The sequence below is a fragment of the Hetaerina americana genome, unplaced genomic scaffold (genome assembly GCF_022747635.1).
Source record: "Hetaerina americana unplaced genomic scaffold, ioHetAmer1.1.p SCAF_4, whole genome shotgun sequence".
NCBI lineage: Eukaryota > Metazoa > Arthropoda > Insecta > Odonata > Calopterygidae > Hetaerina > Hetaerina americana.
The window spans coordinates 66,700,642-66,726,833 of NW_027286985.1; the positions used below are offsets into that span (position 1 = coordinate 66,700,642).

At 34.2% G+C, this 26,192-nt stretch overlaps 1 protein-coding gene across 1 annotated transcript in view; it reads left to right on the plus strand.

The window, feature by feature from the left end:
- Nucleotides 1-390: 390 nt before the first annotated feature.
- The window catches only part of LOC139692475 (synergin gamma-like), a 37,234-nt gene continuing 11,432 nt past the window's right edge, over nucleotides 391-26,192 (plus strand). The window contains exons 1-9 of the mRNA XM_071590691.1: nucleotides 391-583; nucleotides 967-1,117; nucleotides 3,983-4,105; nucleotides 9,148-9,246; nucleotides 10,816-10,968; nucleotides 14,622-14,912; nucleotides 15,182-16,939; nucleotides 17,712-17,862; nucleotides 19,507-19,655. Of these exons, the coding sequence (XP_071446792.1) occupies nucleotides 573-583; nucleotides 967-1,117; nucleotides 3,983-4,105; nucleotides 9,148-9,246; nucleotides 10,816-10,968; nucleotides 14,622-14,912; nucleotides 15,182-16,939; nucleotides 17,712-17,862; nucleotides 19,507-19,655 (2,886 nt within the window). The 5' untranslated portion in view covers nucleotides 391-572. The remainder of the gene's footprint in view (nucleotides 584-966; nucleotides 1,118-3,982; nucleotides 4,106-9,147; nucleotides 9,247-10,815; nucleotides 10,969-14,621; nucleotides 14,913-15,181; nucleotides 16,940-17,711; nucleotides 17,863-19,506; nucleotides 19,656-26,192) is intronic.

A 26,192-nucleotide genomic window follows, 5' to 3' on the forward strand; every position in this document is an offset into this window, starting at 1 on the left:
TATTACCATACATCAGTGAAATTTAATGAATTTCGATTGATGTATGTGCACTTCAGCTTAGAGATTTTTACGTATCCACGAAAATACGAGGGTTCTTTCACTAAGTTTTACAATTAAAACTCATTTTCAAATTTAAAGAAAAGAACCCCCGATTCAACCTTAAAAATATTCTTTAGCCCTTGCTTCGAATAATCTATTGGTGAAAAATAAAAGAAACACAATTGACTCTCTAGTAATTATGGTGTTCTAGGTTTACTGGTTTTAATCTGAATAATTTTGAATTTCGTATTTGAATATATTCACCTGTTCGTATTGGCTGTTTTTCAAGTGCTTGAAGTTTAGGGCGCTGGTGGTGTCTAAAAAGAGAACTAAGCCACCGACAGACGAAGTGTCAATATTGTCAGGATGAATGTGTAATGCGACGGAAATATTGAAATGTGGAATTTACACGAGGGTTATTCTCGTGATAATTCTACAGATATGTTGCCAAACAAGTATTATTCTAAGTCAATTTGGTAAATAATTTAAAACCTAGACGTCAAAATTGTGTTCATTAAGAAAGAAGTAGCAAAATGGCTAGCAGGTGATGTTTTTACATTCCATTTACATCTGTCTTACAGTAAAAAAGTTTTATTCGATGACTTATATGTGAAATGTTTTCGAAGGTATTATCTGATTTGGTAGATTCATACTCAAGCTGTGACAGTCTTCGGGTTCACATATTTCTGAATTCAGTTTGATAGCAATTTTTTAGCTCTTTGAGCAGCTGAATTGTTTCTTTTAAGTCGTCATGCAATGAAACGTAATGAAGAACCGGAAGATGGTGTCTAAATATTATTTCTTCTTGTTAAATTCTTTGCTGTAGATGTTCGTTGTTTTGTGGTGTGTTGCAGGAAAAACAGGGTCCTGTAGGTGGAATATGTTTGGAGAGCAGACTGATTAATTATTTTAATTTTTCATTTCAAGGTATCCATACCATCACCAAAACTTCCAGTCCAGAACAAGCAACATGGGAATGCCTCCAGTAACAATGGGATTGACAACTCAGCAGCCTCATGCTGACATTGGGAATATGGCAAGATTTCCAGGTCTCGTGCCTGGATTGTGGAATCAACAAGTTAGTTAATATTTATGCGTGAATAATTTTTCATATTAAATGTAGTGATACCTTACAGTCGCCTAGCCATATCGTCTTTCGGTAGTGAAAGAAAACTTTGGCAGAAACCATAGACATAAGAAAGCAGCGTTCGTTAGTAGAAAGATGTCAGGCTTAGTTATCATCATACTTTTCACCATGCTAACCATGTCTGAACTAAAATAAAACTAATTGAATTGAAATCGTGAAAATGCCCAGTGTGTGACGGAAAGTGGTTTGTAAGCCCGCGATTCATTCGTGTAATGACCAATAAATGAATCACTTATAATGAAAATATGACTATATCTAAAAATATAGTCAGTCTGATGCTAAACTGCCATCTGTCTATTCTCGTGCATAGGGCTACGTATGATATAACTTCTTTTCACCCAGGGAAATCAGGGAAAGTGTCTTATGTCTATTTTTCAGGATTGAACCAAGACCTTCACAACCAGTATGTGTAGGTCGCTGTCTGCTTGATCTAGTCTGTGTAGGTTATTGCATATGTAGTGAATTAATAATACCCGAAGATATTCATTGCCATAAAATCTGGAAATTAATTAGTACATTCTTAAGTGCGGGTCACACTAAACATTAAAAAGGTATGTTAGCATTCATAGTGAATGATATTTTTACTGATTCAACTATGGAATAAATACGGTGTATTTTAGCGTTGATTCATCTTTGAATGTAATTGATTGTGTATTCATTGACTTTATAAACTCACACTTTAAAAATCTTTTTTGCATATTGGATGAAACTGCTAAAGTGATTACGTTTTCCTGAAATTATTTAGGACAATACCAAAATTTTAAAATTATAAGTGATCTTGAAACAGTTAAGGTTATGTAATAGGTCTTGGAAGCATTTCAATTTTGGCAATTTCTTCTCTTAATCTCAGTCTCATTTTACGATGGATGATCTTATATTTAATGATAAAAATTGGTATAGCTTTGATGAAATTTGTGCAAAACAATAATACAAGCCTTTTTAAATATATCTATTGTTAATCATTCATCAATCCTTTTTTATGGCAATAGTCCAGGTGCCGTTAACGAAAACTTACATTTTAATTTATCCTCTAAAAAGGGAGATGAAATTGTGCAAATACATGTATGTTTTTGGATAAAGCACCACCAAACAAAATTTTAAATACTTTTTACTCCAGGAATTATTATTTTCAGTTCAAATCCCTCATTTGTATTCTGTACTGGAATGAATGCATGGTCACAGTTAAAATAGTATACAAGATTATTTTGATATTAAATATTTTTTATAAAGCTTTGACTATATTAACTTGCCCAGAAGGTAGCATTCTTTAAAAACACTAGTTTTCATTTTCAGTCAAAGCGTACAGGCACTAGTTGAATGGATTAGTTTTAGTCTCAAAAAAAAAAGAAATCAAGTCATCCATTTTTTGCAATATGTGTGTTTGGAGAGTGTAAAACAGGAACTGAGGCCAAGCACAATAATCCCTGGAGGAAAAGATACACTAGAAAAAGATTCACCTCAAGTTACTAGTGGTGTAGAGTTAACAAATAAGTACCTGAATAAATGAGAATCAAGAGATGTAAGGGTCACTCCACCTGAGATTGTAAAAGAAGTGCATAAAAGAGAAGGGATTTAATGGCTCTTACATTAAGCAATTAGAATAAGATTTATAAATATTTGAATATGGAGCACATTTGTGTGGTTCAGAAACATGATCTTTGAAGCGAAAGATGGGAGTGGATTATAGGTTTTTGAGATGCATTTATGAGGAAATTTTGGGGAAGTAATCAGGGCACTGAGGGAGACTAGTGGGTAAGTTTTAATTAAGTTGGGAAAAGAGGTAGTTGTTTGGTGAAAGCTGACGGAAAGGAATTGAATGGAGGAATATTGAGAAGCATTGGGGTTCTGGAAGCCATGATTGGATGGAGAATATTAATTTGGTATGTGGGGGAGAGGAAGGTAGAAAATGAGCTAGTAGATTTTTGAATTCCATGAAGGCTGGTGGAAACTGTGAAGAATTGAAAATGGAAGGAATGTTGTTGAATGAGCAAAAACCTTTCAGAATATGGAAAGTAATATTTGTTAGGAACCTTTCACAATCTCTACCACTTTGATTGGTTGGTTGACCGCCTATGATGATTATGTACTTAAAAACAGAATGTAAAATAAATATTAATAACAGGGAGCCACATATCTGGATAAGTTTCATTATAATTGCATAATAATTTATTTTGATACATTTATTTAGTTTATTATAATCATTATTTTTGTTTATTAGGATATGTTTTGCTTTTTTGTCAACAAAACAGCTTTTTACAGGGACTAACTTACCTTCCTTGAGAAATTCATGAAAAAATAGTTTAAACCTGTTTGCTTTTGACCTCTGGTAAAGAGCAATACCTATTAGAGTTGTTCCCATAGATAAGATGGTTGATAGTTGCTCCATTGCCACAAATGCATGAGAAAATAATTTTGAGGTTCATCAGCTATTAAAATATGTTTAGGAGCATGAGGTATGCAGAATTAAGGTTACTTCCTACCTCTCGTCATTCCATCCAATATCCACTTGCTATTCCTACCTGTTTTTTGCTCACGTAACATTCTCCCCTCAATCACAATCTTCATCATCCCATTGCCAATCGAAATGTTCTGCATCTATCTTTCTCATCTTCTTTGGAATCTCTTCCTCTGCCAATAATGCACTGCCTCGTTTATTGTTTAATTACCATATTGTTCATTATAATTTAGGTAATGTTAAGATATTATGTAAATGCAGCTTACTAATATTTCACTAAGTGTTTTCAATGCATAATTGCTGTTACTGTGCTTAGTCTATACCATTTCTCTGATTTTCAGGGTCCTGTTCAAGGTTGGATTCCACCTCAGCCACAAAGGGCTGCTTGGAATGACCAGCAACAAAAAGAAAGAGAATATCTGAAACAACAGCAGAAGTTACGTGCTATGTCATATTCCAGCAAGGTTAGTTTGAAAATAATAATAACACAGTCTATTATGTTATGGAATAACCTTTGCCATTTGGTTTGCTGCTCCAGTTCTGATGAATTAAATTGCGTTGCTTTTGCTGACATCTTCAGTTTGGTGTAGTATATAGTAAGCATTTTCAATATGATTGAAAGTGGATATTGCTAGTAGTTTGCCTGAGCCATTCTGAATCATCATCGCTAGTATCAATTCAAAGATTGGTTTGTAATATCTATCTAAAGTATCTTGTTCCATGCCATCCTCTCTTTCCCTCATAGCTCTTTGAATTAGCATTTTCCATTACCTGCCATTCTTGTGTGTGGCCATCCTTTGTAATTCTTCCCCGTATATTTTTCCTTAATTTATGGCCATAGTTAGCTATTTTGCCTCATGATATGCCAAATTATTTTTCCCCTTCTTCTTGTGAGTGTCCTCCACAAGCTTCTCTCTCCTCCTCATTTTCAAAGTACCGTATTTTCCCATCAATAACGCACACCTTATGTATAACGCGCACCCAGAACTTAGTTATCGTGGACTTGTGCAGATGCCGCATGCCCAGGGCTTCATAGTTATCTTGAACGTGTATAGATGCCATGCATCAATGAAGCTAAATTAGAATTGCCTGTGGCTATATCTACCACAAGTATACAGAAGATTAGAGCCAGGTGATTGAAATTAATTCAAAACAGCAGAATGATAAAAAAATAAACAATATTTACTAGCCAATGCAATATGCTGCATAATTGCTTTTTCGCTATGGTTCGTAAGTCGAAACGAGACATAGGTTTGATTGCCCTTTTATTTGCTATATAAATCAACTTTCAGAAAATCAAATATAAAAAAATAAGAGAATGAATGAAATGGAATTTTCTTGTCTTGTTTGCTTTACTTTGCTTTGTTAGTATCACCACTCAGCTTATTTAGACACTGTCCAAGTTCTATGAAAGTGCCGCCTTCATGGTTATTGTTTCAAACCTGAATTGAGTCAAGCTTTTGTAAATTAGAATTTTTTCAAGAAAATTACCCATGGATAAGAAAATCGTATACAGCAATGTTTAAACTAGAAGTTGTCAATTTTGCAAAAGAAAAAGGAAATCACGTGGCTGCCAGAATTTATCCATTAATAAATCTTTTGAATCAAAGTTACGTTCTAGTCGGGAAAAGTGGATGATGTCTGGTATGAAAGACACAGAATCAGAAAGGATTAAAAGAGTGTCTTATGAAGAAATAAGCCGGTGGATCCTGGAAAGTTAGCAGGGTGTCAGAGTGATGTGTGTAAAAAATGGATTTGAAAAAGCTTTAGGCAATATTTCAACGCCAGTGCTAGAAGATGAGGAAGAGTTAACTTTGGAGAGTGAACTTGCTGATGTGCCTGAAGAAATAATAAATGCACTTAATTCATTTAATTGTGATTCAGATGATGAATTTCTTAGATTCAAGTAATCCACCTATCCTATCATATATTTGGATGCACGTGTATATAATACGACGTACTCTATGATTACATGAAGTACTACGTATTAGAATAAATGAAGTATAGAAATTTTATGTTTCTTCTTTTTCTCATGGAGTTATGAGATGAATAACTGTAACAGTGGCAGATCTATATAAAATAGAATGCTTCTGGACTAATTTATTTTTGTGAGATTCTTCCTGAAATTATTGTGTACGTAGGTATGTAAATGCTTGGATTTTTTCAATTTTTATAACTTAATGTGCATTGTCATTTTTCTTGATCCTCTGAACATTTCATTTGTAGGCATAATGCGTGTTATCGGTGGGAAAATACAGTAATTCTTCATTTTTTATTTTGATTATCTATTTTATTTTCCCCATTTTTTGTTAACGCCACATTTCCTTTCTCCCCTATCTTCTTTTCTCTGCTATCACTATCATCCACATCTCAAATCCACGGAAAGAGACCCAACAAAACACATATTTTTTCTAATATGTGGTTTAAGTACATCGTTGAGTGATGCTAATATATTTTTGGTTTTCCTTTTCCAATGATAAATGAGTACATGTATGGATGTTTGCACTTAGCTGGCAGTTTAGATGGAACAAAATGAATATTCTGGATAGGACATGAGGATAAATTAGAAAGGATTTTTTAGTGTTGTTCCAGATTAGATTCATTAGATTGAAGGCTATACTTTGTTCAACTTAAAAAATTCTTTTCTGTTAGTGCTTTCACCTTCTGCCAACTGGTAGGTTGATTTCTGTGTTGATTTAGGGGTGTCAATGATGAGTGTGACTTTGAAAGGGAACATGTTCTAATTTGGAGAACGAGGATTTAAAAACTATATGTATAAATCTGAGTTCCAAACTTTCACAGCAATTTGGATCCAGAATCATCTGGTATTAATAGGCTACATTGTAATTTGACCTTACCATGCTAGTTGTTGGCATGTTAGTTACCTTGTTTTTGCCTTGTGCAACGTACGTATCATCTTAACTGAAAAATCACCCAAAAAGGACATCGACTATCATTTTCGCTGAAATTCTCTTAACACTGCTGGTAGTGTACTTGGTGCAGGTGATTCTGTTGGCTTAAAATAGTTAGGCACATACAGTAAAATCTCTTCATTTGCACTTTTCTAGGAACCCCAGTAAAAAGTATATAATGCAGGAAAATGCAAATAGCAGGATAAGGAGAATTTTCACTTTTACTTGCATAATTACTGAAGTCATTGTCTATAGTATCGTCATCATTATAAATAACTTCAGTGGGATTTTTTTCATCACAATCAACATAAAATCCTGTGCTCCTAAAACAGTTACATCTTGTAGAAAATCATTCTGAAATAAGTGGGAGCTCTACCTTTCACATTATATTGCTATTTTCTCAGACTTAGTAAGTGCTTAGTCATTTTACAGGATAAGCAATATCCAAGCTCCTTATATGAGATGTGTTGCACTGAAGATGGTAATAAAAAGGCATCACATCTTTGTTCTTTCCTTGTGGCCCACAAGGTTTCTTCTTGGCGTAGGGTCTACTACCATTTAATTATGTGAGTCAGTGGTGAAGATAATGATGTACTACTGGTCTTCCTATTTCATCTTAATTGAATGAGGTCTTTATTTCTTTTGTGAAGAAATTCTAAAAAAACCCTCGCTAATCTGGATTATATGGGACCGGTGTTTGTCCGGATTAGGTGAAATCTGGATTATCTAGGGTTTTGATGCATATAACCCCATGGGACATTTTCTACCCCTAAATCTCTTTGCGCCATTAATTGCTGAATACTTTAAATAATGCCATGTGACAAATTTAAGTTCCAATGTGTAAGACCATCCCATGTTAATATGAAGTAAATTTGCATTAATGAAATATATCACCGATTTTCTTCTAAAAATAATTTAGTAGTCAATCATAAGTATTTAAAAAAACAATGTGATAAGTGCTTAAAGGAAATATGTCATTTATCAAATTATTAAGATAACTAACCAATCAGGTTTTGAAGTTTACCATCTGCAAGCGAAATATATTCAGTCATGTACAAGTAATTGATTGTTTTTGATAAAATATTTAAGAATATTACAGCTAATGTTTTGTAGTTATGTGATAAACACATTGAGTTAAATATATGTTCTTAATTAATTATATTTTGATTCATAATTAAATTTATCACCTACTTAATTTATTAATTCCATTATATTTTAGTGACTTCTGTGGATAAATGTTATTAATGGAGTTTATCAGTCATTGGCTGGTGAGCATCCCCGCTAGAGTGTTTGTTTGCTATTTTCATGATGTATTATTTCCATGGAAATGAATGATTTGTGATTTTCACATGGTAATTATAAAAGAACACTTTTATTACTTCCCTAGAAGTTCTCAAAACATCAATTTGATATTTCCTAACACAGGGAATGAAATGATTATGAAGTCAGTCTATTGTGATAACCATGGCAAACTGCATTTATCAACATAATTGAAGGTGGAGATAAGTCATTGTTAATTGTTTTAAGAGTTTGAGGCTGTAGGTTTTATTCAATGGCAGCACTCCTCAACTCATGGCTTTGATTAGTATTGCCACTCAGGACTATGTACACCCTTTCTTCACCAATATTTAACTGGGCAATCTTGGCTTCAAATCTTAAATCTTGCTAATTTTCTGTCAAAGTTCTTCGTTATGCATCCATTTTGTTTGTATTATAATTCTGAGGTTACTGTAAATTTATTCATTCATCAGCATTTGAAAATCTTCAGTAAATTGTTCAATGGTGTTTCTACCAGAACTTATGATCTGCCTTAATCTGAAATAACCTGCCACCTTAACAGTAATGGGTGTTACTGACATAGTTTCTGCATGTAAATATTTGGTAATTTTTTATGCAGTACTTTGTATGTCAGTGGCATGCACATGTACTCACTCGATGTGATGTTTTATGCATGCATACAAACTGTTCACAGGCTCTTGCTATCTTTCAACTTACAGTAACATAATTTCCTGAACACACCTTTCTATTTTACAGAAATATAAGTCAAATTTAGGGGTAAATAGATAAGGACCTTAGTTTCCTTTACCTTGGATAGAGTATAGAGTGATACCAGATTCCCATCAGAAATCTCCACATCCATTTTCACAAGAAGTTTCACCTTGCTTAATGCTCAAAGTTACATTTTCTTTAACTGCCACTTTTCTATGGTGCTATTGTCAATAAGTTACCCTAGTTTTTCTGCCACAAGATCTCATAATCATTGAATATTTTGGGACATGAAGATTTTACAATGGAATGATGTTTTTTTCCATTTGTTGCACTTGTTTGTAAAAAAAGTATTGGTGGGTGTATTCTTTATTTGATTATGATTCTGTCTGATTCAATTAGTAAAACATGTAAGTACGCTTAAAGATTATTTTTACCTCCAAAATGAATTTTGCATAAACCACCTTTACATTATTTTTTTGTTTCCTCAGAAAACATTGAGGTTTCACTGTTGTGATATGACAAATGGCATTCATTAATAATGCATCCTTCAATAATGCTACTAAAGTAATAGTTAATGTATGCTAATGATAAACATTCTCTTTCAGAAGTCACCTGTAACAGCAGATGCTCTTATAGAAAACTTGCTCGGCCAGAAAGATACTTTTGTGCTGAAGAAGAATGACGAATCTCTGGCTGAAAAGAAGGTATCATTTTAATTTTAAGAATTCTCATCATAAGTCTCAATTGACCTACTGGCTACTTATCATTAAAAATATTTTGGTAAGCGTTTTTATTGTTCAGTTTCTTTTACTGTTTTATAATGATTACATTTTATAATTAATCATCATATTCATTTTCATCACCATATCGAGTCTAAAAACACTATAAAACTCTGTTAAGTATTTGATGATTTTTATGTCAGAATGCTTAGTAAATCTGGCATTGTAGATGAGTGACAATTAATTTTGAGGGGAGAATTATTTTGGTATTCATCAATCTTAAATTTTGGTGTTCACAGTTTTAATAATTTTGCACACTCTTGGTTAAATTTTGAAATGTAATAATGCTCCTACAGGTGCTAATGATAGAATTTAGTTTTGAGTTTTTGATAAGGAATGAGTTCATTTGTGCGTATTAGTTTAGGTTCACGACTCCATTGCTGGTAGTGGCATAGTAGTAAGGTCACTACGTGCATGTAGTAATAGTATTTGTTGGAGGCACAGAACTGAAACATTATTTGCACCATGTAGAAAAGGTGGAAACTTGAGAGTATGTAAGAAGAGGAGTGGAGAGAAATTTGTATGCTCTGCTACTAGGTAACCTGCTTATAATGAATAGTGACCAAATGGCTGCATTTTATTGTTGAATGACTCCATAAAACACTCGAGAAATTTATTTTTTCTGGGATTCAAACAGGAGAGAGAAAAGAACTCTCCTTGTACTGAGGCATACGACAAGTGAAATCATGTACATCACTGCACCAATTCTTTCCTGTGCCCTGATGGTGGGCTCTTAGATGGCCAGAATAGGTTTTTCAAAGGCTTGTTGCATTTCTATAATTAGACATTTGAATTGAAGCTCTCTTAAACTGCAGTTACATACCTATTAGATGACTGAATCAATTTTCAATTTCAAAATTACGTATTTAGTTAATTATTCTTCCCGTACTTCATAGTGTATACTAATAGCAAGGTATGAAACTAATTGGAGGGAGAGTATGGCTGCTTTATAGAAATGCCTACTCAGTTCATATGAATCAATTTTATTGGCATTAGACTATTGCAAAAATCAAACTTTAAGTCTTTTAAAACTCCCAAAATGGCTGCTTCTAGGCAGATTCCATTTTTTGGCATTTAGTTGTCTCATCGGAATAGTGATTGTGTAAGTAAATTTATAAATTGCTTGAATTCATTAAGAAACAATATCAAAATGCTTGTTATCTGTAGAGGAAGAAGATTTTTTAAAGGAGTAGTTTATGCTGAATTTCATATATTGAATGCTATAAAAATTAATTTTGGCCTGTTTTATTTTAAAGTATTAGGAATTTTAAGGTAGTGTGACTTCATTATAGTTGATTTATTTTACTGCATATATTCAAATATATATGAGTTGTATTTCAAAGCAACATGTATGCATAAAATTTTATCCTATGGAATATTATTTGGCAAACTTATTATTTGGAAGACATTGTCTTTTGTTGCTTTCTTCTCGCTTCAAGTTTTGGTTAATGTTTGTGTTGCTCATTTCATTGCGTATATACTTGGTTCTACCAGATCATCCCTGATGGAACTATTGCAAATGGTTCCACTGAGATCAAAATGCCAGGTAGAAAAACTCAGGCGTCTAACCAAACTACAGCTTCTCATCATAGAATATCACAACCCAAAGATTCAACAGCTGTAAACTCCAATGACAGTGATAAAGAGGTGAGATTGTTTTATATTTTTTTTAAGGTTTATTTATAAAAGATAGCATATCTGTTCCTTTGGCATTGCAGTAATTTTGAACTCTTTATCTATAACTAGTGAGATGTAAGACTAAACATTTGGAGCTGAGTTTCCTGAAAGTGCCTGAACTTTCAATTTGCTCCAGTTAAAAATATTATGCCTAATGCTGTTGGCCACATCATATTTACTTTTTTGGGAAGTGTTCGTCCATTCAAGAAAAATAAATTTGGTTGCATTTTTTTTCAGTGCTGACCTACTAATCAACATATATCTAAGGGTAGAATAATCATAAAGAGACAAATTATGGCTAACTTGTAATATCAAATTTAGTAATGACCCCTAAATGTTTTTAATCAATTCTTTAATAATTATAATGCTAGACCATATAATACGTAAATTTGTATACTGCCGAAAATTTTATTGTGCTTATGATAATAGAATAAAAACATATGTCCCTTGACTGCTGAGTTTTCAGAAATTTGGAATAACTATGAAGAATAATTATGTGAAATTTTATGACAGCTGTCAAAATGGCCATTGTTGGCTCTTTCATGGAAGACAGCCTGAATTTCAAAAACATGACCACTTCAGTGCTTCTAGTGTTAACCCTCAATGCCTTATCCATGAATTATGAAATATTGTGACATTTTTAATCCTCCTCCTCAGAGATAAAAAAATGTCTTCATGATTAACTTTTTAAGATTCATTGATTTCATATGTGAGTATTAAATTGTGATTATATTTTATCTTTCAAATGCCAAAGAAATTCATCGATAAGCTAGGCATTTAATTTTTCAAGCTATTTTTAGGAAGGGAGCACTGTTTAATAACTGTAGATTGTGTCAAATTGTGAGAACATTTTAGGCATATGATAGTAGGTAGACATTTTAGATCATGCAATAGGTAAATTTGAATGAGTCAATGATTTCAGGGAAATAATGTCTAGGTTGGCTAAAAATATATTCTTAGATATATGTGACATGTTGATCAATTGACAAGATCAGATGAATTGAAAATAATAGGTTTGGAGTGACTTGTTATCATAGTTCATTTCCATTTTATGCTTTAAATCTGTATGCTATAAGTTATGAAAGTATTATTATCCTGATCTGCTTTTATTATTCATCAACTTTTAACTAGTTTGATAAGTATTGTAACCAGTGACTTTTCAAACAATCTATTGTATCTAAATAAAAGAAGTAAGGAATGAAGAATTTAAAATAATTGATGAAACTAATGGGTATCCTGTGAGAAATCTTCCATTTTTGAAATAAGATAATTAGTCAAGAGTGGCCTCAAATTTAAGATAAAACACGGTGAAAGATCTTTGTTTGGTAGAAAAAATCATTATTCTGGAGAAAATCCCCAATATGAATGCTCATAATTTTTCTTTTTGACTTCACCTCTCATTTTGATAAAAAACCAATGATTGAAACTTTTCAGTGAACTAGTCATTAAATACAAACCCACCGGTATGTTTTCACAGAAAGCATATGTATTCTTAAAATATCCCAATTAATTGAAGACATGAGAGATGTGGTGGCACTGAGACCTTTTTTCATAACCAGAGGGCTAGGATCTGGATGAGGCTCCAGCTTAGAGTTCAGTATTACTTAGCCTTTGGAGGTGTCTATTAGCTCAAACAGGAATGATATGTAGGCTCTTTGGAGTACATGCAGTTTTTAATGTGTACTGGAATATGAAGAACATGTTCTTACTTTGTTTCCTCCATTTGGGAAACATGGCAGCTGTCCTATTCCCTCCCCTCCACTTTTAATTATAAGGAGATAATACATGGATACTTTGAAATAAAGAAATTGCTGACTCTCATTCTCTGACTGCATGCGGAAGCATTAATATTGAGGTCTCAATATGGTGTTGGAACTAGATGACATAAACAGTTTTCCTTCACTATTCCTGTTCTGTCAGGAGGCTACCAATTCTTCCTCCACCATTTTTATTCCTGCTGTAAGCGTTGTGCATACAGTGTAGTTCTTCAATTCTTTTTTATCAACCTTATGAGCAAAGCAAGGAACTAATTGACTAAAATAAGGAGTAAAATGAAATGCTTTTTAACCCAGGTAGTTAATAGTTGACTTGTGTGAGTCTATGATCTCTATTCACTCCCATTGACTGAGCCTAACATTCATGTGGACGATGGATAGCATTCAGCACTATGCACTAAAAGCATAAACAAAAATAATGTCTAATGATTCAAGGTTAATATGCTGCTTCATATTGTATCATATTTAATATTAATTCACTTAGTAGGTGAATTTATGAAGGTTGATTAAGTTTTATTTGCCCCTAACACAACTTTAGCTTCCGCTCTTACCCCTGTTGTTATCCAAAGAAAATATTTTGAAATATGAAGCATTCTATATTTGCCAAATATAAGATGCACTTTTAAATAAAGTTAATGCTCAGAAAATAAACCCTGAGGCTTACCTGAGAAGTGTGGCCTTAAGCAGACTAATGTTATCCCTGCTGCTCACTTCTTTAGCTTATTTGCTTAATTTGTCCCAGGCTGTCTACCTAGCTCAACTCCACAATGTTATGTGCTTATAAATTTGTTATTATTATTATTGTCAGTATTACTGTTTTGACTTGTGACAGGGTAAAGGTAAAGTACATTGCTGAAAACCTCTTTCCTAAATATTCCCTTCTTATATGCAGACAGTTGCCATAATCATGGCCTTTCAAGATTTCATATGGTAGGTCATCCATGCTCAAAAATGTAATTTAGCATCAAAACCGTTTCTCAAACATTCCTTTTATAAAAGTAACTAAAATTATCGATATTTATCCATTATCAAGTCTTTTAAAAGCACATGTGGAAAATGTAATCTCATTATACCGAACTAAATTTGTACATAGTTGTAATTACCTCTGGATAAACTGATAATGGAAGGCTTTCCAGAAAGGATTTCATTTGTGATCTTTTATTTAATAAATCCTAAAGAGAATAAAATATCTGTGCAAAAATGCACTCACTATACCCCAAGGTCAGAAGTTCTATTGGTCCTGTGATATTTGTCTCTTCATGGTCCTGACACATTCATTCTCACTCCTAAAAGCCAGGCAAAAGAGCTTTTTGAATTATAGCATATAACACATCTGGTTTGAACTTACAATTAAATAAAAGTAAAAAAAGTAAATGACCACCATGATATGCCATCTGATGTTATAACTTGTAGTTTAAATACTTCATGTTACTCTGTCCTTCACATGTAAAAGCATGTAGATTTATGGAAATTTTATGCATAATATCAATCACTTAAGGTCTAGTATTTCTCAACATGTCTTTGGTAAAGGTGGAAAAACCAAAAGTTGATTAAATATTTGAGTATCGAGGAAAATTTTCAGTGTTTCATATAATACCAGTCATAATTGTGATTTCAATGGGGAAATAGGCTTTATTTATATTGACTCAATTAACATTATGATTTTAAGGAGCACTTTCTAAACATGAAAGATGGTATTACTCTGCCCTCATAATTTTTAGATTGAAATATTATTGGACATGTTTTATACAACAATAACTCATCATCATGCCCATATATCATGAAAGTTAGTTTAATATTGTAATTTTGGAAAATATGGTATCACATTGTTCTTTTATCCCCTGGCAGGGTATGCATCCTGTTGTAGGCTCGATTCTTCCAAGCCATGGTTTCCCAGTATGGGCATCTGGTATGTCCGGGCTGCCTCTTCCTTTGATGTATGATCGTATTTGGGAAGCTGTTGGTTGTCCAATGGGGACTGGTTTGGCAGACACTGGGCTCCTCTTCCCTCTCTTGCTTACCAGTGGTTTGCAAAGAGAAGTGCTGGGACACATTTGGGCTCTGTGTAATCGCACTGTTCCTGGAAGGCTTACACGACCAGAGCTTAATGTTTGTCTTGCACTTATTGCCCTTGCTCAGGTATGACGTGTATTCAATTAGTTAATGTAGTGGTGTGACTTCATGTTTATGACTAGTGACTAGTTTTCTAGTACCATAATCATCCCATAATATATTTTCAAGCAGAAAGTTAATATTGTTCTTAAAAATTATGATCCTGGAGATAGTATTTTTCTTTGGACTTATCATACTGGATTGTAATTGTGTGCTATGTTAATTTTGAGTACTTTTTGATGGATTATGCTTTTCATTTCTTTTGCTTTCAATTTCTGTTTGTGGCTCCATTTCAGAATGGCCATCCATTTTGCAACCTCTCTGTCCTTGAAACTGTATCTCAGCCACCAGTTCCAAATTTGGACCTCTCAACTCTACCAGTTCCAAAAAGAGCTGTGGCACCAGAAGTCACAGCTCCTGTCATGACTCCACCCATTCCAGTATTTCCCGCCATTTCTCGAGCAGATCTGAATGCACCTGTCTTATCTTCTGTTTCTCCTGTGCCGTCATCCCAAATACCTCAGAATTGTTCCAAAGTGACCCAGGAGGATGAATGGGATGATTTTACTGAATTTCAGAGTGCATCAGATACAGTTTTGGACACTCCAGTGGAACCACTAAGTACTCAGCTTACAGAATCTATTGCGAAACAGCCTTCTTCCAATGCATTTACTCCTCCATGTACTTTAAATAATAAGAGTGAGAAGCCCTCTGCCGTGGATTCTGACCAGCAGAACTCAGTCATATCTCCTCCAGCCCCTTTGTCCTTACCAACACAGGGAAACCGTCTGCTCTCTGCAGAGTCTTCTCCAGTTTTGTCTTCAAGGTCTTCAAGTGAAAGGCGAGGAATTGGCAGTAGACTAGCCAACCACACGTTAGGGGCTCCGAAAACATTAAGTCAGAGTGCTTCTTCCAAAAGTCCAGAGCCTTCAGAAGATGATGAATATGATGATTTTTGTGAATTCAGGTCAGGTCCTCCTCCTTCAGATGGCAGTGAAGGTGGCTCTGTGAGAAAATTCCCTGAGCAAGAAAATGAGATAGTGGATGATTTGTTCCCAAGGTGCACAGTCCGTCCTCCCTTCAAAACAGAAGTATTGAGAGAAAGCGCAATTAGGTCAGAGGCCCCTGCTGGTGATATATTTTCTATACCAAAGGATAGTAAAAGCAGTGGTAGCCAGGAAGCTCCTTTAAGTGGTCTAGATGGCTGGGCTAATTCACTTCAATTTCCTAATGCCCCATCTACGGTACCAAAGAAGGGAAGTGATGCCAAGATTCCAGCCAAAACAATTTCTGAAGCTAAAGTTACCTCACCCAATGCACCAGTGGAAGAAGATCGTTACAGTGCTTTAAGAGCATTGGCTGCCGAAATCAATCCACCTCAAAATGCACCTGCCAAAGAGGAAGAAGATGAAGAAGAAGAAGATGATGATGATTTTGGTGATTTTCTCTCGGCCCGCGGCACACCTGCTGCTCCAGTCAGTGAGGACTCTTTTGGGGAGATAGCACGAGAGAGTGTGATAAACAAGGAGAATGAGTCAATGGATGATCCTTTCAAGGCTCTCACATCTGCTGTAGCAGACACACAACCTGTTAATTCAACTGAGTGGAGTGCAGACTTCTCAGCCTTTGAGGTGGAGCAGGTCCCCAACCGCGAGATAAACAACAATGAGGCAATTGCTGGAAATGATGATGACTTTGGGGATTTTGTAGGAGGTGACAGGGATGAGGCAATTGATTCTTTGCGGATTGAGGGAGGGTGGCTGGGCAGTGAGAGGAGAGGAGAGGGGAGCATTGGGACTGGGGAAGCCTCTCCTGACTCACGTTCAATCAATGCAGTTGCAATCGAAGGAGAGGGTAATCTGGGAGGTAGGGGCAGGACAGGTTCACTGCCCAGCCTTGATCTGAAGGGATTCTCAATGCTTGGTGTTGGGGAAGGTGAGGGTTCTAGTGGGGAAGAGGGTGAAGGGGGGATCGCTGGTGGGGAGGGCAGAAGAAATTATTGTTCTCCTGTGGGAGGGGACAAATGTGACCTAGAGCAGTGGGAATCCTCAAAGGTAAGGTCTGCTACCAAGTAAGGTTATTATTTTTTCTTAATAGTTTAGATAATTAAGTTTGCTTTATTCGTAACATGATGTTTTATGTCCTAGCATCACCTGATAATGGCAGATAATTCTTCCCAGATGTTCTAAAATTAGGCATCTGAGTGCTTTCTTTCGAGTTTAACCTCTGAGGAGGTGCCACAGATATTATTTTATGATAAATTTTAGTGTAGTTTTTGTTTTTTCTCTAATAATTTTGTTAAAGTTTTCTAATCTCAATCAGCATGTTTTATATTAGAGTATAGTTGCTGTGCATAGGAAAATAAAGGATGAAATTTTCTTCCTTATCAAGTGAATGATTCTAATGTGGAATTTTCACTTCATAAGGTCTGATTTAGCTGCTAGTTAAATATACAAGTATCCCCTTTCTGATCTTTTATTAAATTTGTTTGCATTTTCATTAGTGAAGTATTCACGTTTTATTTTAAAATTAATAAGTTTAAAATAAATGACAATTTCTCTATGGTTGTCGAGGTATTATATTCCCAAATTGCGGACCACCCATAGTTGAGTTAGTTCATGATTAGCATAGATAAGTCCATGACGGAAGCGACAAAGATGATACATAATGTATGAATGAGGTACCAAAATGTTGTAAAGTGTTACATTTTGTTGAGAAAATTTTATATGTAGTTAAGTCCTTCAATTTGTTTGTAGCAATTTTAAATGATGTCTTAAATGTTAAGGATCCCCATAAAATAGAAGTATTTTTCATTCAATTTTACAGTCTGCTGGTCAGCACGCATATGAATGGCGAAGATGCCTGGCAAGTTGTCTCTCTCTTCTTCAGTCTGCGTTATTGATCTTCTCATCAATTTCTTCTGGTGAAGTCATCGAAGAAGTGGTTTCAACTGAGGAGGGTGAAGATTATCTTTCCAGTAAGTATGATGGAGTTTTCAAGGAGACTTGGATTTGATAGCTACTGTGATCTCATTTAATATTTGTTTACACATCATTGACTCATGCATATTGTTAGATTATCCAATGGCCCCTCAGTTAGCTAAGGGAATTCCTTCCCCCTCTACTTTATTTCCCTCCCTCACTTACTTTTTCTAGTCTGCAGTCTACTGCAATGGTTAATCTCTAGAAAGGTTTTTCTGCCTTAAACAGGTAATTACATGCATAATCCACAATTTTGAACGTAGGTGAGTGTATGTACTAAGGCACTGTCATCCATCTTTATGGAATCAAATTGAGTGAAGGCACAAGGAAGTATGTATTGTTAGATATTTCTGTGAAACTTGAATATGACTAGGGATCAAATAAAGTTGACAGTGGTGAATTTACCAGTGGACTGTGGAATTGATGTAATTATATTGTGTGGCTTATTAAGAAGTTAAGATAAACTGATGGATTCCAACATCTCGTCCAAGTGGACTTAAGAATTAAAAAAAACAATCCAGGTGTTGACCTACTGCTGCCAGCTAGCACAGTTTCGATGGATAATTGAAGATGTGCCAAATAATTCATCTCTGCTGTGTAATTAAACAAGTTTTTCATTAAAAGTTAGGAATAAAGGAAGCATTTTTCGGTATCTGCTGGTTAGGTGGAAAGATTAAATTATGTCCATGGCATTGGAGAACTAAAAATGTTTGACGAAAGACTTAGTAGGGACCAGTGTCCTACAAGTAGCTTTAGAGAAGAATTTAAAAAAGATCAAACTCCATATCTGGTGCTCAGTGACAATGAAATTGGTCTTTACTGAAAGTGTCCTCTGATTAGAACATTAACATAAACAGAGAAATCTGCTCTTGGCTATGAGTTAAATAAATAAATAATTAGCCATCTGTGCTATGCCAACACTCATGGGAAGTATTAAATAAAACTAGATTATGTCAGAAATGTACAATATCCCCTCTCATTCAAAGATTATGAAGTTCAATATTTGCCTTACGACTATTGCAGCACCTATTCTCCTTGGGTGATAAGAAATATTTTTATTCCTGGTCCCTCTCTTTGTTAATTTTACAAAGGAAAAATATTTCTAATTTAAAGAGCAAACCTCAAAAAGTGGTCCTTGGCTTAGACAATGCCCTCTTTCACTTAAGAATGAACTAAAAAGTACAGTTGGTCATATATTTTCTTCTCTTTTCCTCAAAATTTACCTTTATTTGACACACATTAAATGTGACACTCAAAATGTAAATGACAGTTTTGTATTCAGGTTCACTATCTCTTTTTAGCCTGTCATGAAACACGTCCCCTAGTGTCAGCCCCAGGGTTTGAAAACAGAATGCCTTGGGAGAAGGTGTGTGTTCTCTCTCAGGGCAAGCCATACCAGATGCCATACCATGCCAGCTGGATGATAATTAAAAACATTAAGGACAGAATTTGCTTAAAGACACATGGAATGCTTCAATATAGTATAATAATAAGGCCTTAATCACCTGAAAATTCATGGCATTAGGATGAGTGGTTACTATAATTTTTGTTTCGTGCCTTTGCCTTTATTATCATGGATAATCATGATTTTTCTGTATTTGAAGATTTAAGATAATTCAAATGGTGTTCTTTCTTTATAGATCTTTTAGAAGTGTATTGGGTTTCAAGGCGTATTGCTGCTTCCTACCAACAGCTTGACCGAAGGGATTCTCAACTAGACAACCTCCTTGATGACATTGGAGCAGTTTGGGAAGGACTAATGCCATTCTATGAGAAAAGTGGCATCATGGTGAGAGTTTACTATTGATAATTTCATAGTGATGTTTGCCCTTTGTCCTTCCTACTGATGAATTGCTATCGTATACAATGCCTGGAAATAGACACAGAGGCTCAGACAATTATGTGGTCAATTGGTTTCTGTCTGTGATGTAATATATTATTTTTAATAATAGTTTAAATGCTCATTATACTTTCCATGACTTGCGTGTTGAAGATGGGCTTCCAGTTGGCATTCCATCCTTTGTATATATTTTTAATGGTAAATGAGACAAATTATTGGTGTTCCCCAAATGCTGTGATAGTTAAATTTTTAGTGCAGTTTATTATGATTGCTTTGGTAAAGTGTATTTAACACTCCTCAAAGTCAGGATAAATGACTGTAAAAGGAAGCTTTGGAAGGTTTTTAATGGGATTTACATTTTTGTCTTATAAAATACTAGGCAAATAACTTCACAGCACTTATTCCTTATGCACTACCAAGTATTTCATTTATAATTTTCTGAATAAAAATAATTTGTAACTGGCCTATCTAGTATGCCTTACAGTTAAAGTCAGGCAATAATTTGAATAAATCCAATGGCATTAAATAATACATATTTGTATTCACCTGGGTGATAAGTGCAGTTCAATCAGATCATAAAGCTTGATCTTTGAAAAGTGAAGTTTATGAATAAAAATACACTGTCTCAAAACTAGAGTGTTTTGGTGCGAGTGAATATTCACTTATATATTTTGTTGTCAGAAGGATAAAACTGAATTGTAGTTTGAAAAACATAGTGATAAACTAAGTCCAAAAGTAGTTGCGTATTGCATTTCCAATGTGTGTAGGGTTTTACTGAAATAGTAATAACTTGGGGCTGCTTTTAAATGAGTACCTAACTGTCAATGTTATTTATCATTCTGGAATGCATGGAAGTACTTAATGTGAGATGATGGGATTATGGACTCCTCGTCCACTTTAAATAATAATTTTTTTTAGGATGTTCAATTTTACTTCTCTTCTATGCTTTAAATGTAATAGTTTCATTCTTCTCTTTGTGGAAGTTTTAAATATCCATAACAGAATTTTCGTGATGAGTTTTTTCATGAAAAATATCATCTAAACTTTTTTAGTCCATATATCACCCTCCTTTTTACCAAGGTGCAAAAAAGTAGCTAATTTCACTGCCAATTTCATAAATTTATTTACAGCATTCTTAGGTTTGGATGCAAACTAACAATTTAATTGTTAAATGCCATTCATCTTTTTTTATTCATATTTTTATTTGTCTTTCAAATAGCTCTGTATGATGTATTAAAAATTTACAGTCATGCAGAACTAATCTCTTTTTTAAGTGAGTGTAGTAAGGATTTTGAGGGAAAAGTTAAGCTATAAACTCCTACCCAAAACCAAAATGCCAGGTAATGTACTCAAGGGCACTAGCGGTCGAACTACCAGTTTATGGAAGATTTTTAGTGTGAACAGCTGATAATTACTAATAAGCTGATAAGTAACTAATGGTCCATAGTCACATGTATATTATAAGCACACTTTACTGTAAAAAAATTGATGTAATTACCATAGGAGTATTTGATAAAGCAAAGCTAACTTCACTATTTTCTAAATGTCGCCAGTGTAAAAATAGTCTACACAATCCTGTGTGTGTGGTATTTTAAGATGATGGCAATATTGTACGCTTCTGAATCAAAGCCATTGTAAATTAATTTATTTTTCACATTTATGCTTATTGTAAATTGTTTGATAGCTTAGGTTCTCTGATTTTATAAGTAAGCAATATTTTATTGTATTATAGATGTGAAATAGATAAATGCAGATGAAATTTGATGTTAGAGAGTAAGATGAAGACAATGAAATCACTGATATTGAGAACTTGGTCATTTGGAAGTTAGCTCTTGAATATCTCAAAATGTTTTCACATCCTTTGGTGGATTTTTCCAATAATGCTAATGCATTTCAATCTTTAAGAATATTTCCTGCTGTTCTGTGGGATATTTCGCATTTCTTGTATGCAGTTGCAAGCATACATTTTTTTAAAGATGTTATATTCCACTGTGGCTTCAAATTACACTTTTCAACACAATCTCACATGTTTCTAAGCTTTCAGTGCGTGAAAGTCACATCTTCAGATTATCGGAGGATAGTTACTTTCCTTGCGTCACCTATGATTTCCTAGGAAGTTAGAATATCCAGAAAATTAAACATAGCTTGGGTTTAGCTGGGTGTGTCCGATGGCATAACCTGGATTTTAACCAGAACCCTTGGTTAATAGGTGACTGGTCTACCCCTTGGGATATCATACCACCTGTCATGCCTTCTGCAATTAGGAAAAGCCAGCTAAAATGTATATCAATGCAATCAAAACCTCAAATGAATGTTCCTGAAAATCTGAATTTTTATAAAATATCACCACCCTAGGGAGAGGAGGAGTTGATTTTCATCGTATTTTTTCTCAGGTTTCATTCATAATATAAATTTGTTTCTTTTATGGGTATTGTTTTATTAAAATTCAATTGCAATAAATTTTGAAAATTATTTTTGTAGTTCTAAACTATTGGGTGATTTGAGTTGTGCAAAATGTTTTACTTGCTTATTCCTGTCTAAGAGGTTTCTTTTAATTGCTTAAAACAGTGTCCCAGCTATTGAATGATGGTAGATGCATGCCATTTAATTTTTATTACTTTTGCTTTATATGTTTGAAAGGCAATAAAAACATCAAGCGGTTGTTGGAAAAATTTGCAAGAAGTGTATGCAAATATAGGAAATCTTATGGCATATAGGAAACCTTTCCATTTGAGAATTCATGCTTGAAATTTTTCCGTGTATGTAATTAGTAGTAGTCTACTGGGCTAGGGTAGGTTTTTGATGGACCCTGACAATAATAAGGTGCTCGGAAACCTTAACAATTATGCTAAAAAAAATCTTCATACTCTATACTGAAAATTACAATAACTAATTCTTTAGCTCTGCATTCTTCTTTCCTACTTCCCTTAATTCCATCCAAAATGCCCATTATTTTCTGCCCTCTACCTCAGTCTCCTATTCCTTTTCCCTCTATTGCTGCCTTCAGTATCTTACAGTATCACGTGCATCTACTTATCTTGCCTTCTTCAAATTTAACCTAGCAGCCATTTCTCATGCACTACAATGTCTTGTACTTCATTTTCTGTTTTCCTTTCATTCCACTTAATTTTCACTATTCTTCACGTCCGCTTTTTCTGTCAATAATTTTTAATTAGGGGTTTGGCATTGTGCAGTGGCTAACGTACAGGCTTCCCACCTAGAGAGCCCGGGTTCAAATCCTGGAGACGACAAATACTTCTCAGTGCTATTCCAATCCCTACTTGAGGTGCTTTGTGGAGAGCACTTTGAATGAGTACGACGTCCATCAGATGGGACGTTAAACTGTGGACCCCTTGGTACCTTTTAACAAGAGTAGGCTAATGCCAACACCAGGTTTCTCTCCACCCTTCCTTTCCCATTCATCCCTAATAGTGCAAATGTCCTAAGCTGTCAGTCGTCTCCCCTAAAACTACCTAATGTTTCACTAATATATATATAGCAGCCAGAATTAAGGAAGACGATAGCAGTTTCCTGATCACCTTTGGCTTGTTTCCAAAAGTTCAGAAACCCATTAAGACGGAATAACAATAATTTAGATTTGTAGTCCCATCCATGGCTACATATTGAACAGATTGCCAAACTATATCTAGTTGTATTGAATTGGCAGTCAGTGGCAATTTTTAAGGCTCGGAGTTATTAGTCCAAAAAGAATAATCCATTAACTTCCTAAGTGAAGGACATCACCTTTGCTCAAACTTCAAAATAAGCCCCATTTTTACTTACTTACCTTGTCTTTGCCAAAATATTCCTGAAAGAAATGCCTTGGCAGTTAATTTTAAGAGTCATTCATGATTTGCACCGAAATGTAGAAATTTCACAATGTAGGATTCACTTGAAGATGGCAGGTTTCCAATGAGGACAGAAGTACAAATTCGAGGAATATTTTGTATAAAATAAATTGCTCTGAGCATGCTGATAATATATGTACATCAGAAACAACTATAAATGTAAAAAGCACTAGAGAAAGTTCCTAAAGTAGGTAAATAATGCATTTCAGCACCAGCTGTCTTAGTAAAAATTGGTGAAAGTTGAAAATTACTTAGATAATAATATCAAGATAGAGAGACCATGCATGCAAGAGATGCCTGCAGGATCAACTTGCATGATTAATTCTATGAAGTTCAAGAACCCCAATGTGTTACTTTTACTGATAAATGTTAAGCAACAATTTAAAATGCCTGATATTGCACTTTATTAATTACTGTTCAACATGTGTAAACTGAGAAGAAAACTAGTTTGATTACTGCTGGCATGGTATTTACATTTAGCTTCACAATATGTAATATAACTTGGCATTTCAGGCAGGCTAGGTCTATTGCATATAAATTTATGCTTAGTGAAATATACTGGTACTGCTACTAGACAATGACTGAAAAGATCAGGAAGAATATTAAAATGTGGGAAGTTTATTAATGATGATCCTGATGGAATGTTATTCATTCGTTGCCATTGTGTAATTCATTAATCAAAATTATTTTTCCTTTTGAAGCTGTCAAGATTAGAGCCATGCAAAGAAGCTGTTGTAAACAAAAGGGATAATTCCTTTGATTGTTTCTCTTTTTATGTTTGCATTGGGACAAATGCAATTAAATTCCAACTTAATGAGTTAGTGGTGGGGGTTGCCGGAAGGATTTCCAAGTTGTCCGTTATTTAAATGCAGAAACACCTTAAGTGGATTGGCTTAGTCTATGATATAACCAGTTTGCAATTTTGTATTAGAAGGAGTATTCTTCTTAATCAGCAAAACTCAGACTTATTTGTGATGTCTTCATTTCACAATAAATTTCATATATTCCCAGTGAAGTATTTAGTCCTCTTGGTATTCTATCCGATCTTCCCAGGAAATGATAGATGGTATAGGGAAAGGAACTGTCCCCTAATTACATTTGAAGTACACATATTGTTGGGCTTAGTATTAGACGAGGTCAAGCTTCATCTATTCTACAAATCATTGGGTTATTTCTGTGTTTGGGGGGGGGGGGATCCATCTGCTATTTATATTAGATTATTCAGATTTAATGTTTATTTACTTTTAACAGATTTAATATAATATTACATACATGGCAGTGAATTTTAGAGTTGATTATTACTCAGTTATGTTACTCCTAGATTTGATAAAAACAACATAAATAACCCTCAACAGTATTAGCTCATCTCACGTTTGATAAGTTTTTCCTCTTCGTGAAACATTGTTTGTATCTTCTTATTGTTCATTAGATGTTGGGTGTTTGTTCTCCTCAGGGAAAAATCAAAGATTGAATTGCAAGACAAAATGTAATTGTGAGACAAAACTAAATACTTGCATTCAAATTTACATTTGATTGTCCAAGTATCAACCTTTGCTTTTGATTTTATTTGTTTTGCATCAAATGTGCTAAAGGATAAAGTAAAAGAAATGCAACATTACATATTCCAAAATGAAATATCTCGGAAACCATGGGCAGAGGGTGTTAGTGTATTGAAAAGGAGAATTTTGCATGTTTTATTAGGAGTAGTAAGGGTAGTACCAAAACACAAAAAAAGTTTTTGCTGACTAAGTGGCAGATAAAACTACTATTTATTTAGATATTCCTCTTATATGAAAGGTTGTCCTAAGATTGTAATGTGCTTATTTGTGATAGTGCGGATAAATTTACAATCTTTTTAACAAATCACAAACTGCATAGGCTTGCAAATTTTTGTTACAGAAGATTAATAACCGAGGATGGGGTCAAAGTAATCCTCGTTTAAATCAAAAGGTGAGGTCATTTCAAAAGTTTTGAAGCACATTGTCTCACACTCTGATATGGTACCTTGTGGTAAGGTAAAAATGAATGTGATAGAACATAATGAAAACATCAAATGCTCAAGATATTGTCTCAGAAGGTTCTACTTTATCTGATCTCACATTTTTGTTTGTAGATGAGTAACCTAAGGTGGCAGTTAATTGTTTGATGATATTTTTTTTAAATATATGTCATTAATTTTAAAATTCAGCCCAGTGTGTGACTTGAACTCTGTGAAGCTTAACATCAGCAGAAATTAGTTGATTCCCATATCATATTTATACTCTAAGGATGCAATTTGTTGATAAATAGATACAAAATGGCTGGAAAATAGGAAATTGCCTAGTAAACCAAGTTCTTTTCTTATAAAAAGCTCTTTTCTACTCAGCCATTAAACTTCTTGCTCGGAAAGTTACTCATGGTGCTGAATATGTGCTGAGCCATCTTTAGGACATACTGGCAAATTATTCTAATGCTGTAAAGAGTTTGAATATGATGTAAAAAAAAGGTGGATAGATTATTGTTATTATCTCCTCAAATATGCCAGCAATTACAGTTTCTTTCCAATGAAAATTATGATATTTTTTGCAAATTTTTCAGTAATATAAAATTTGTGCTGCTTTTGATGCTAGATTGTTATGAATCTCATTGCAGATTTAGA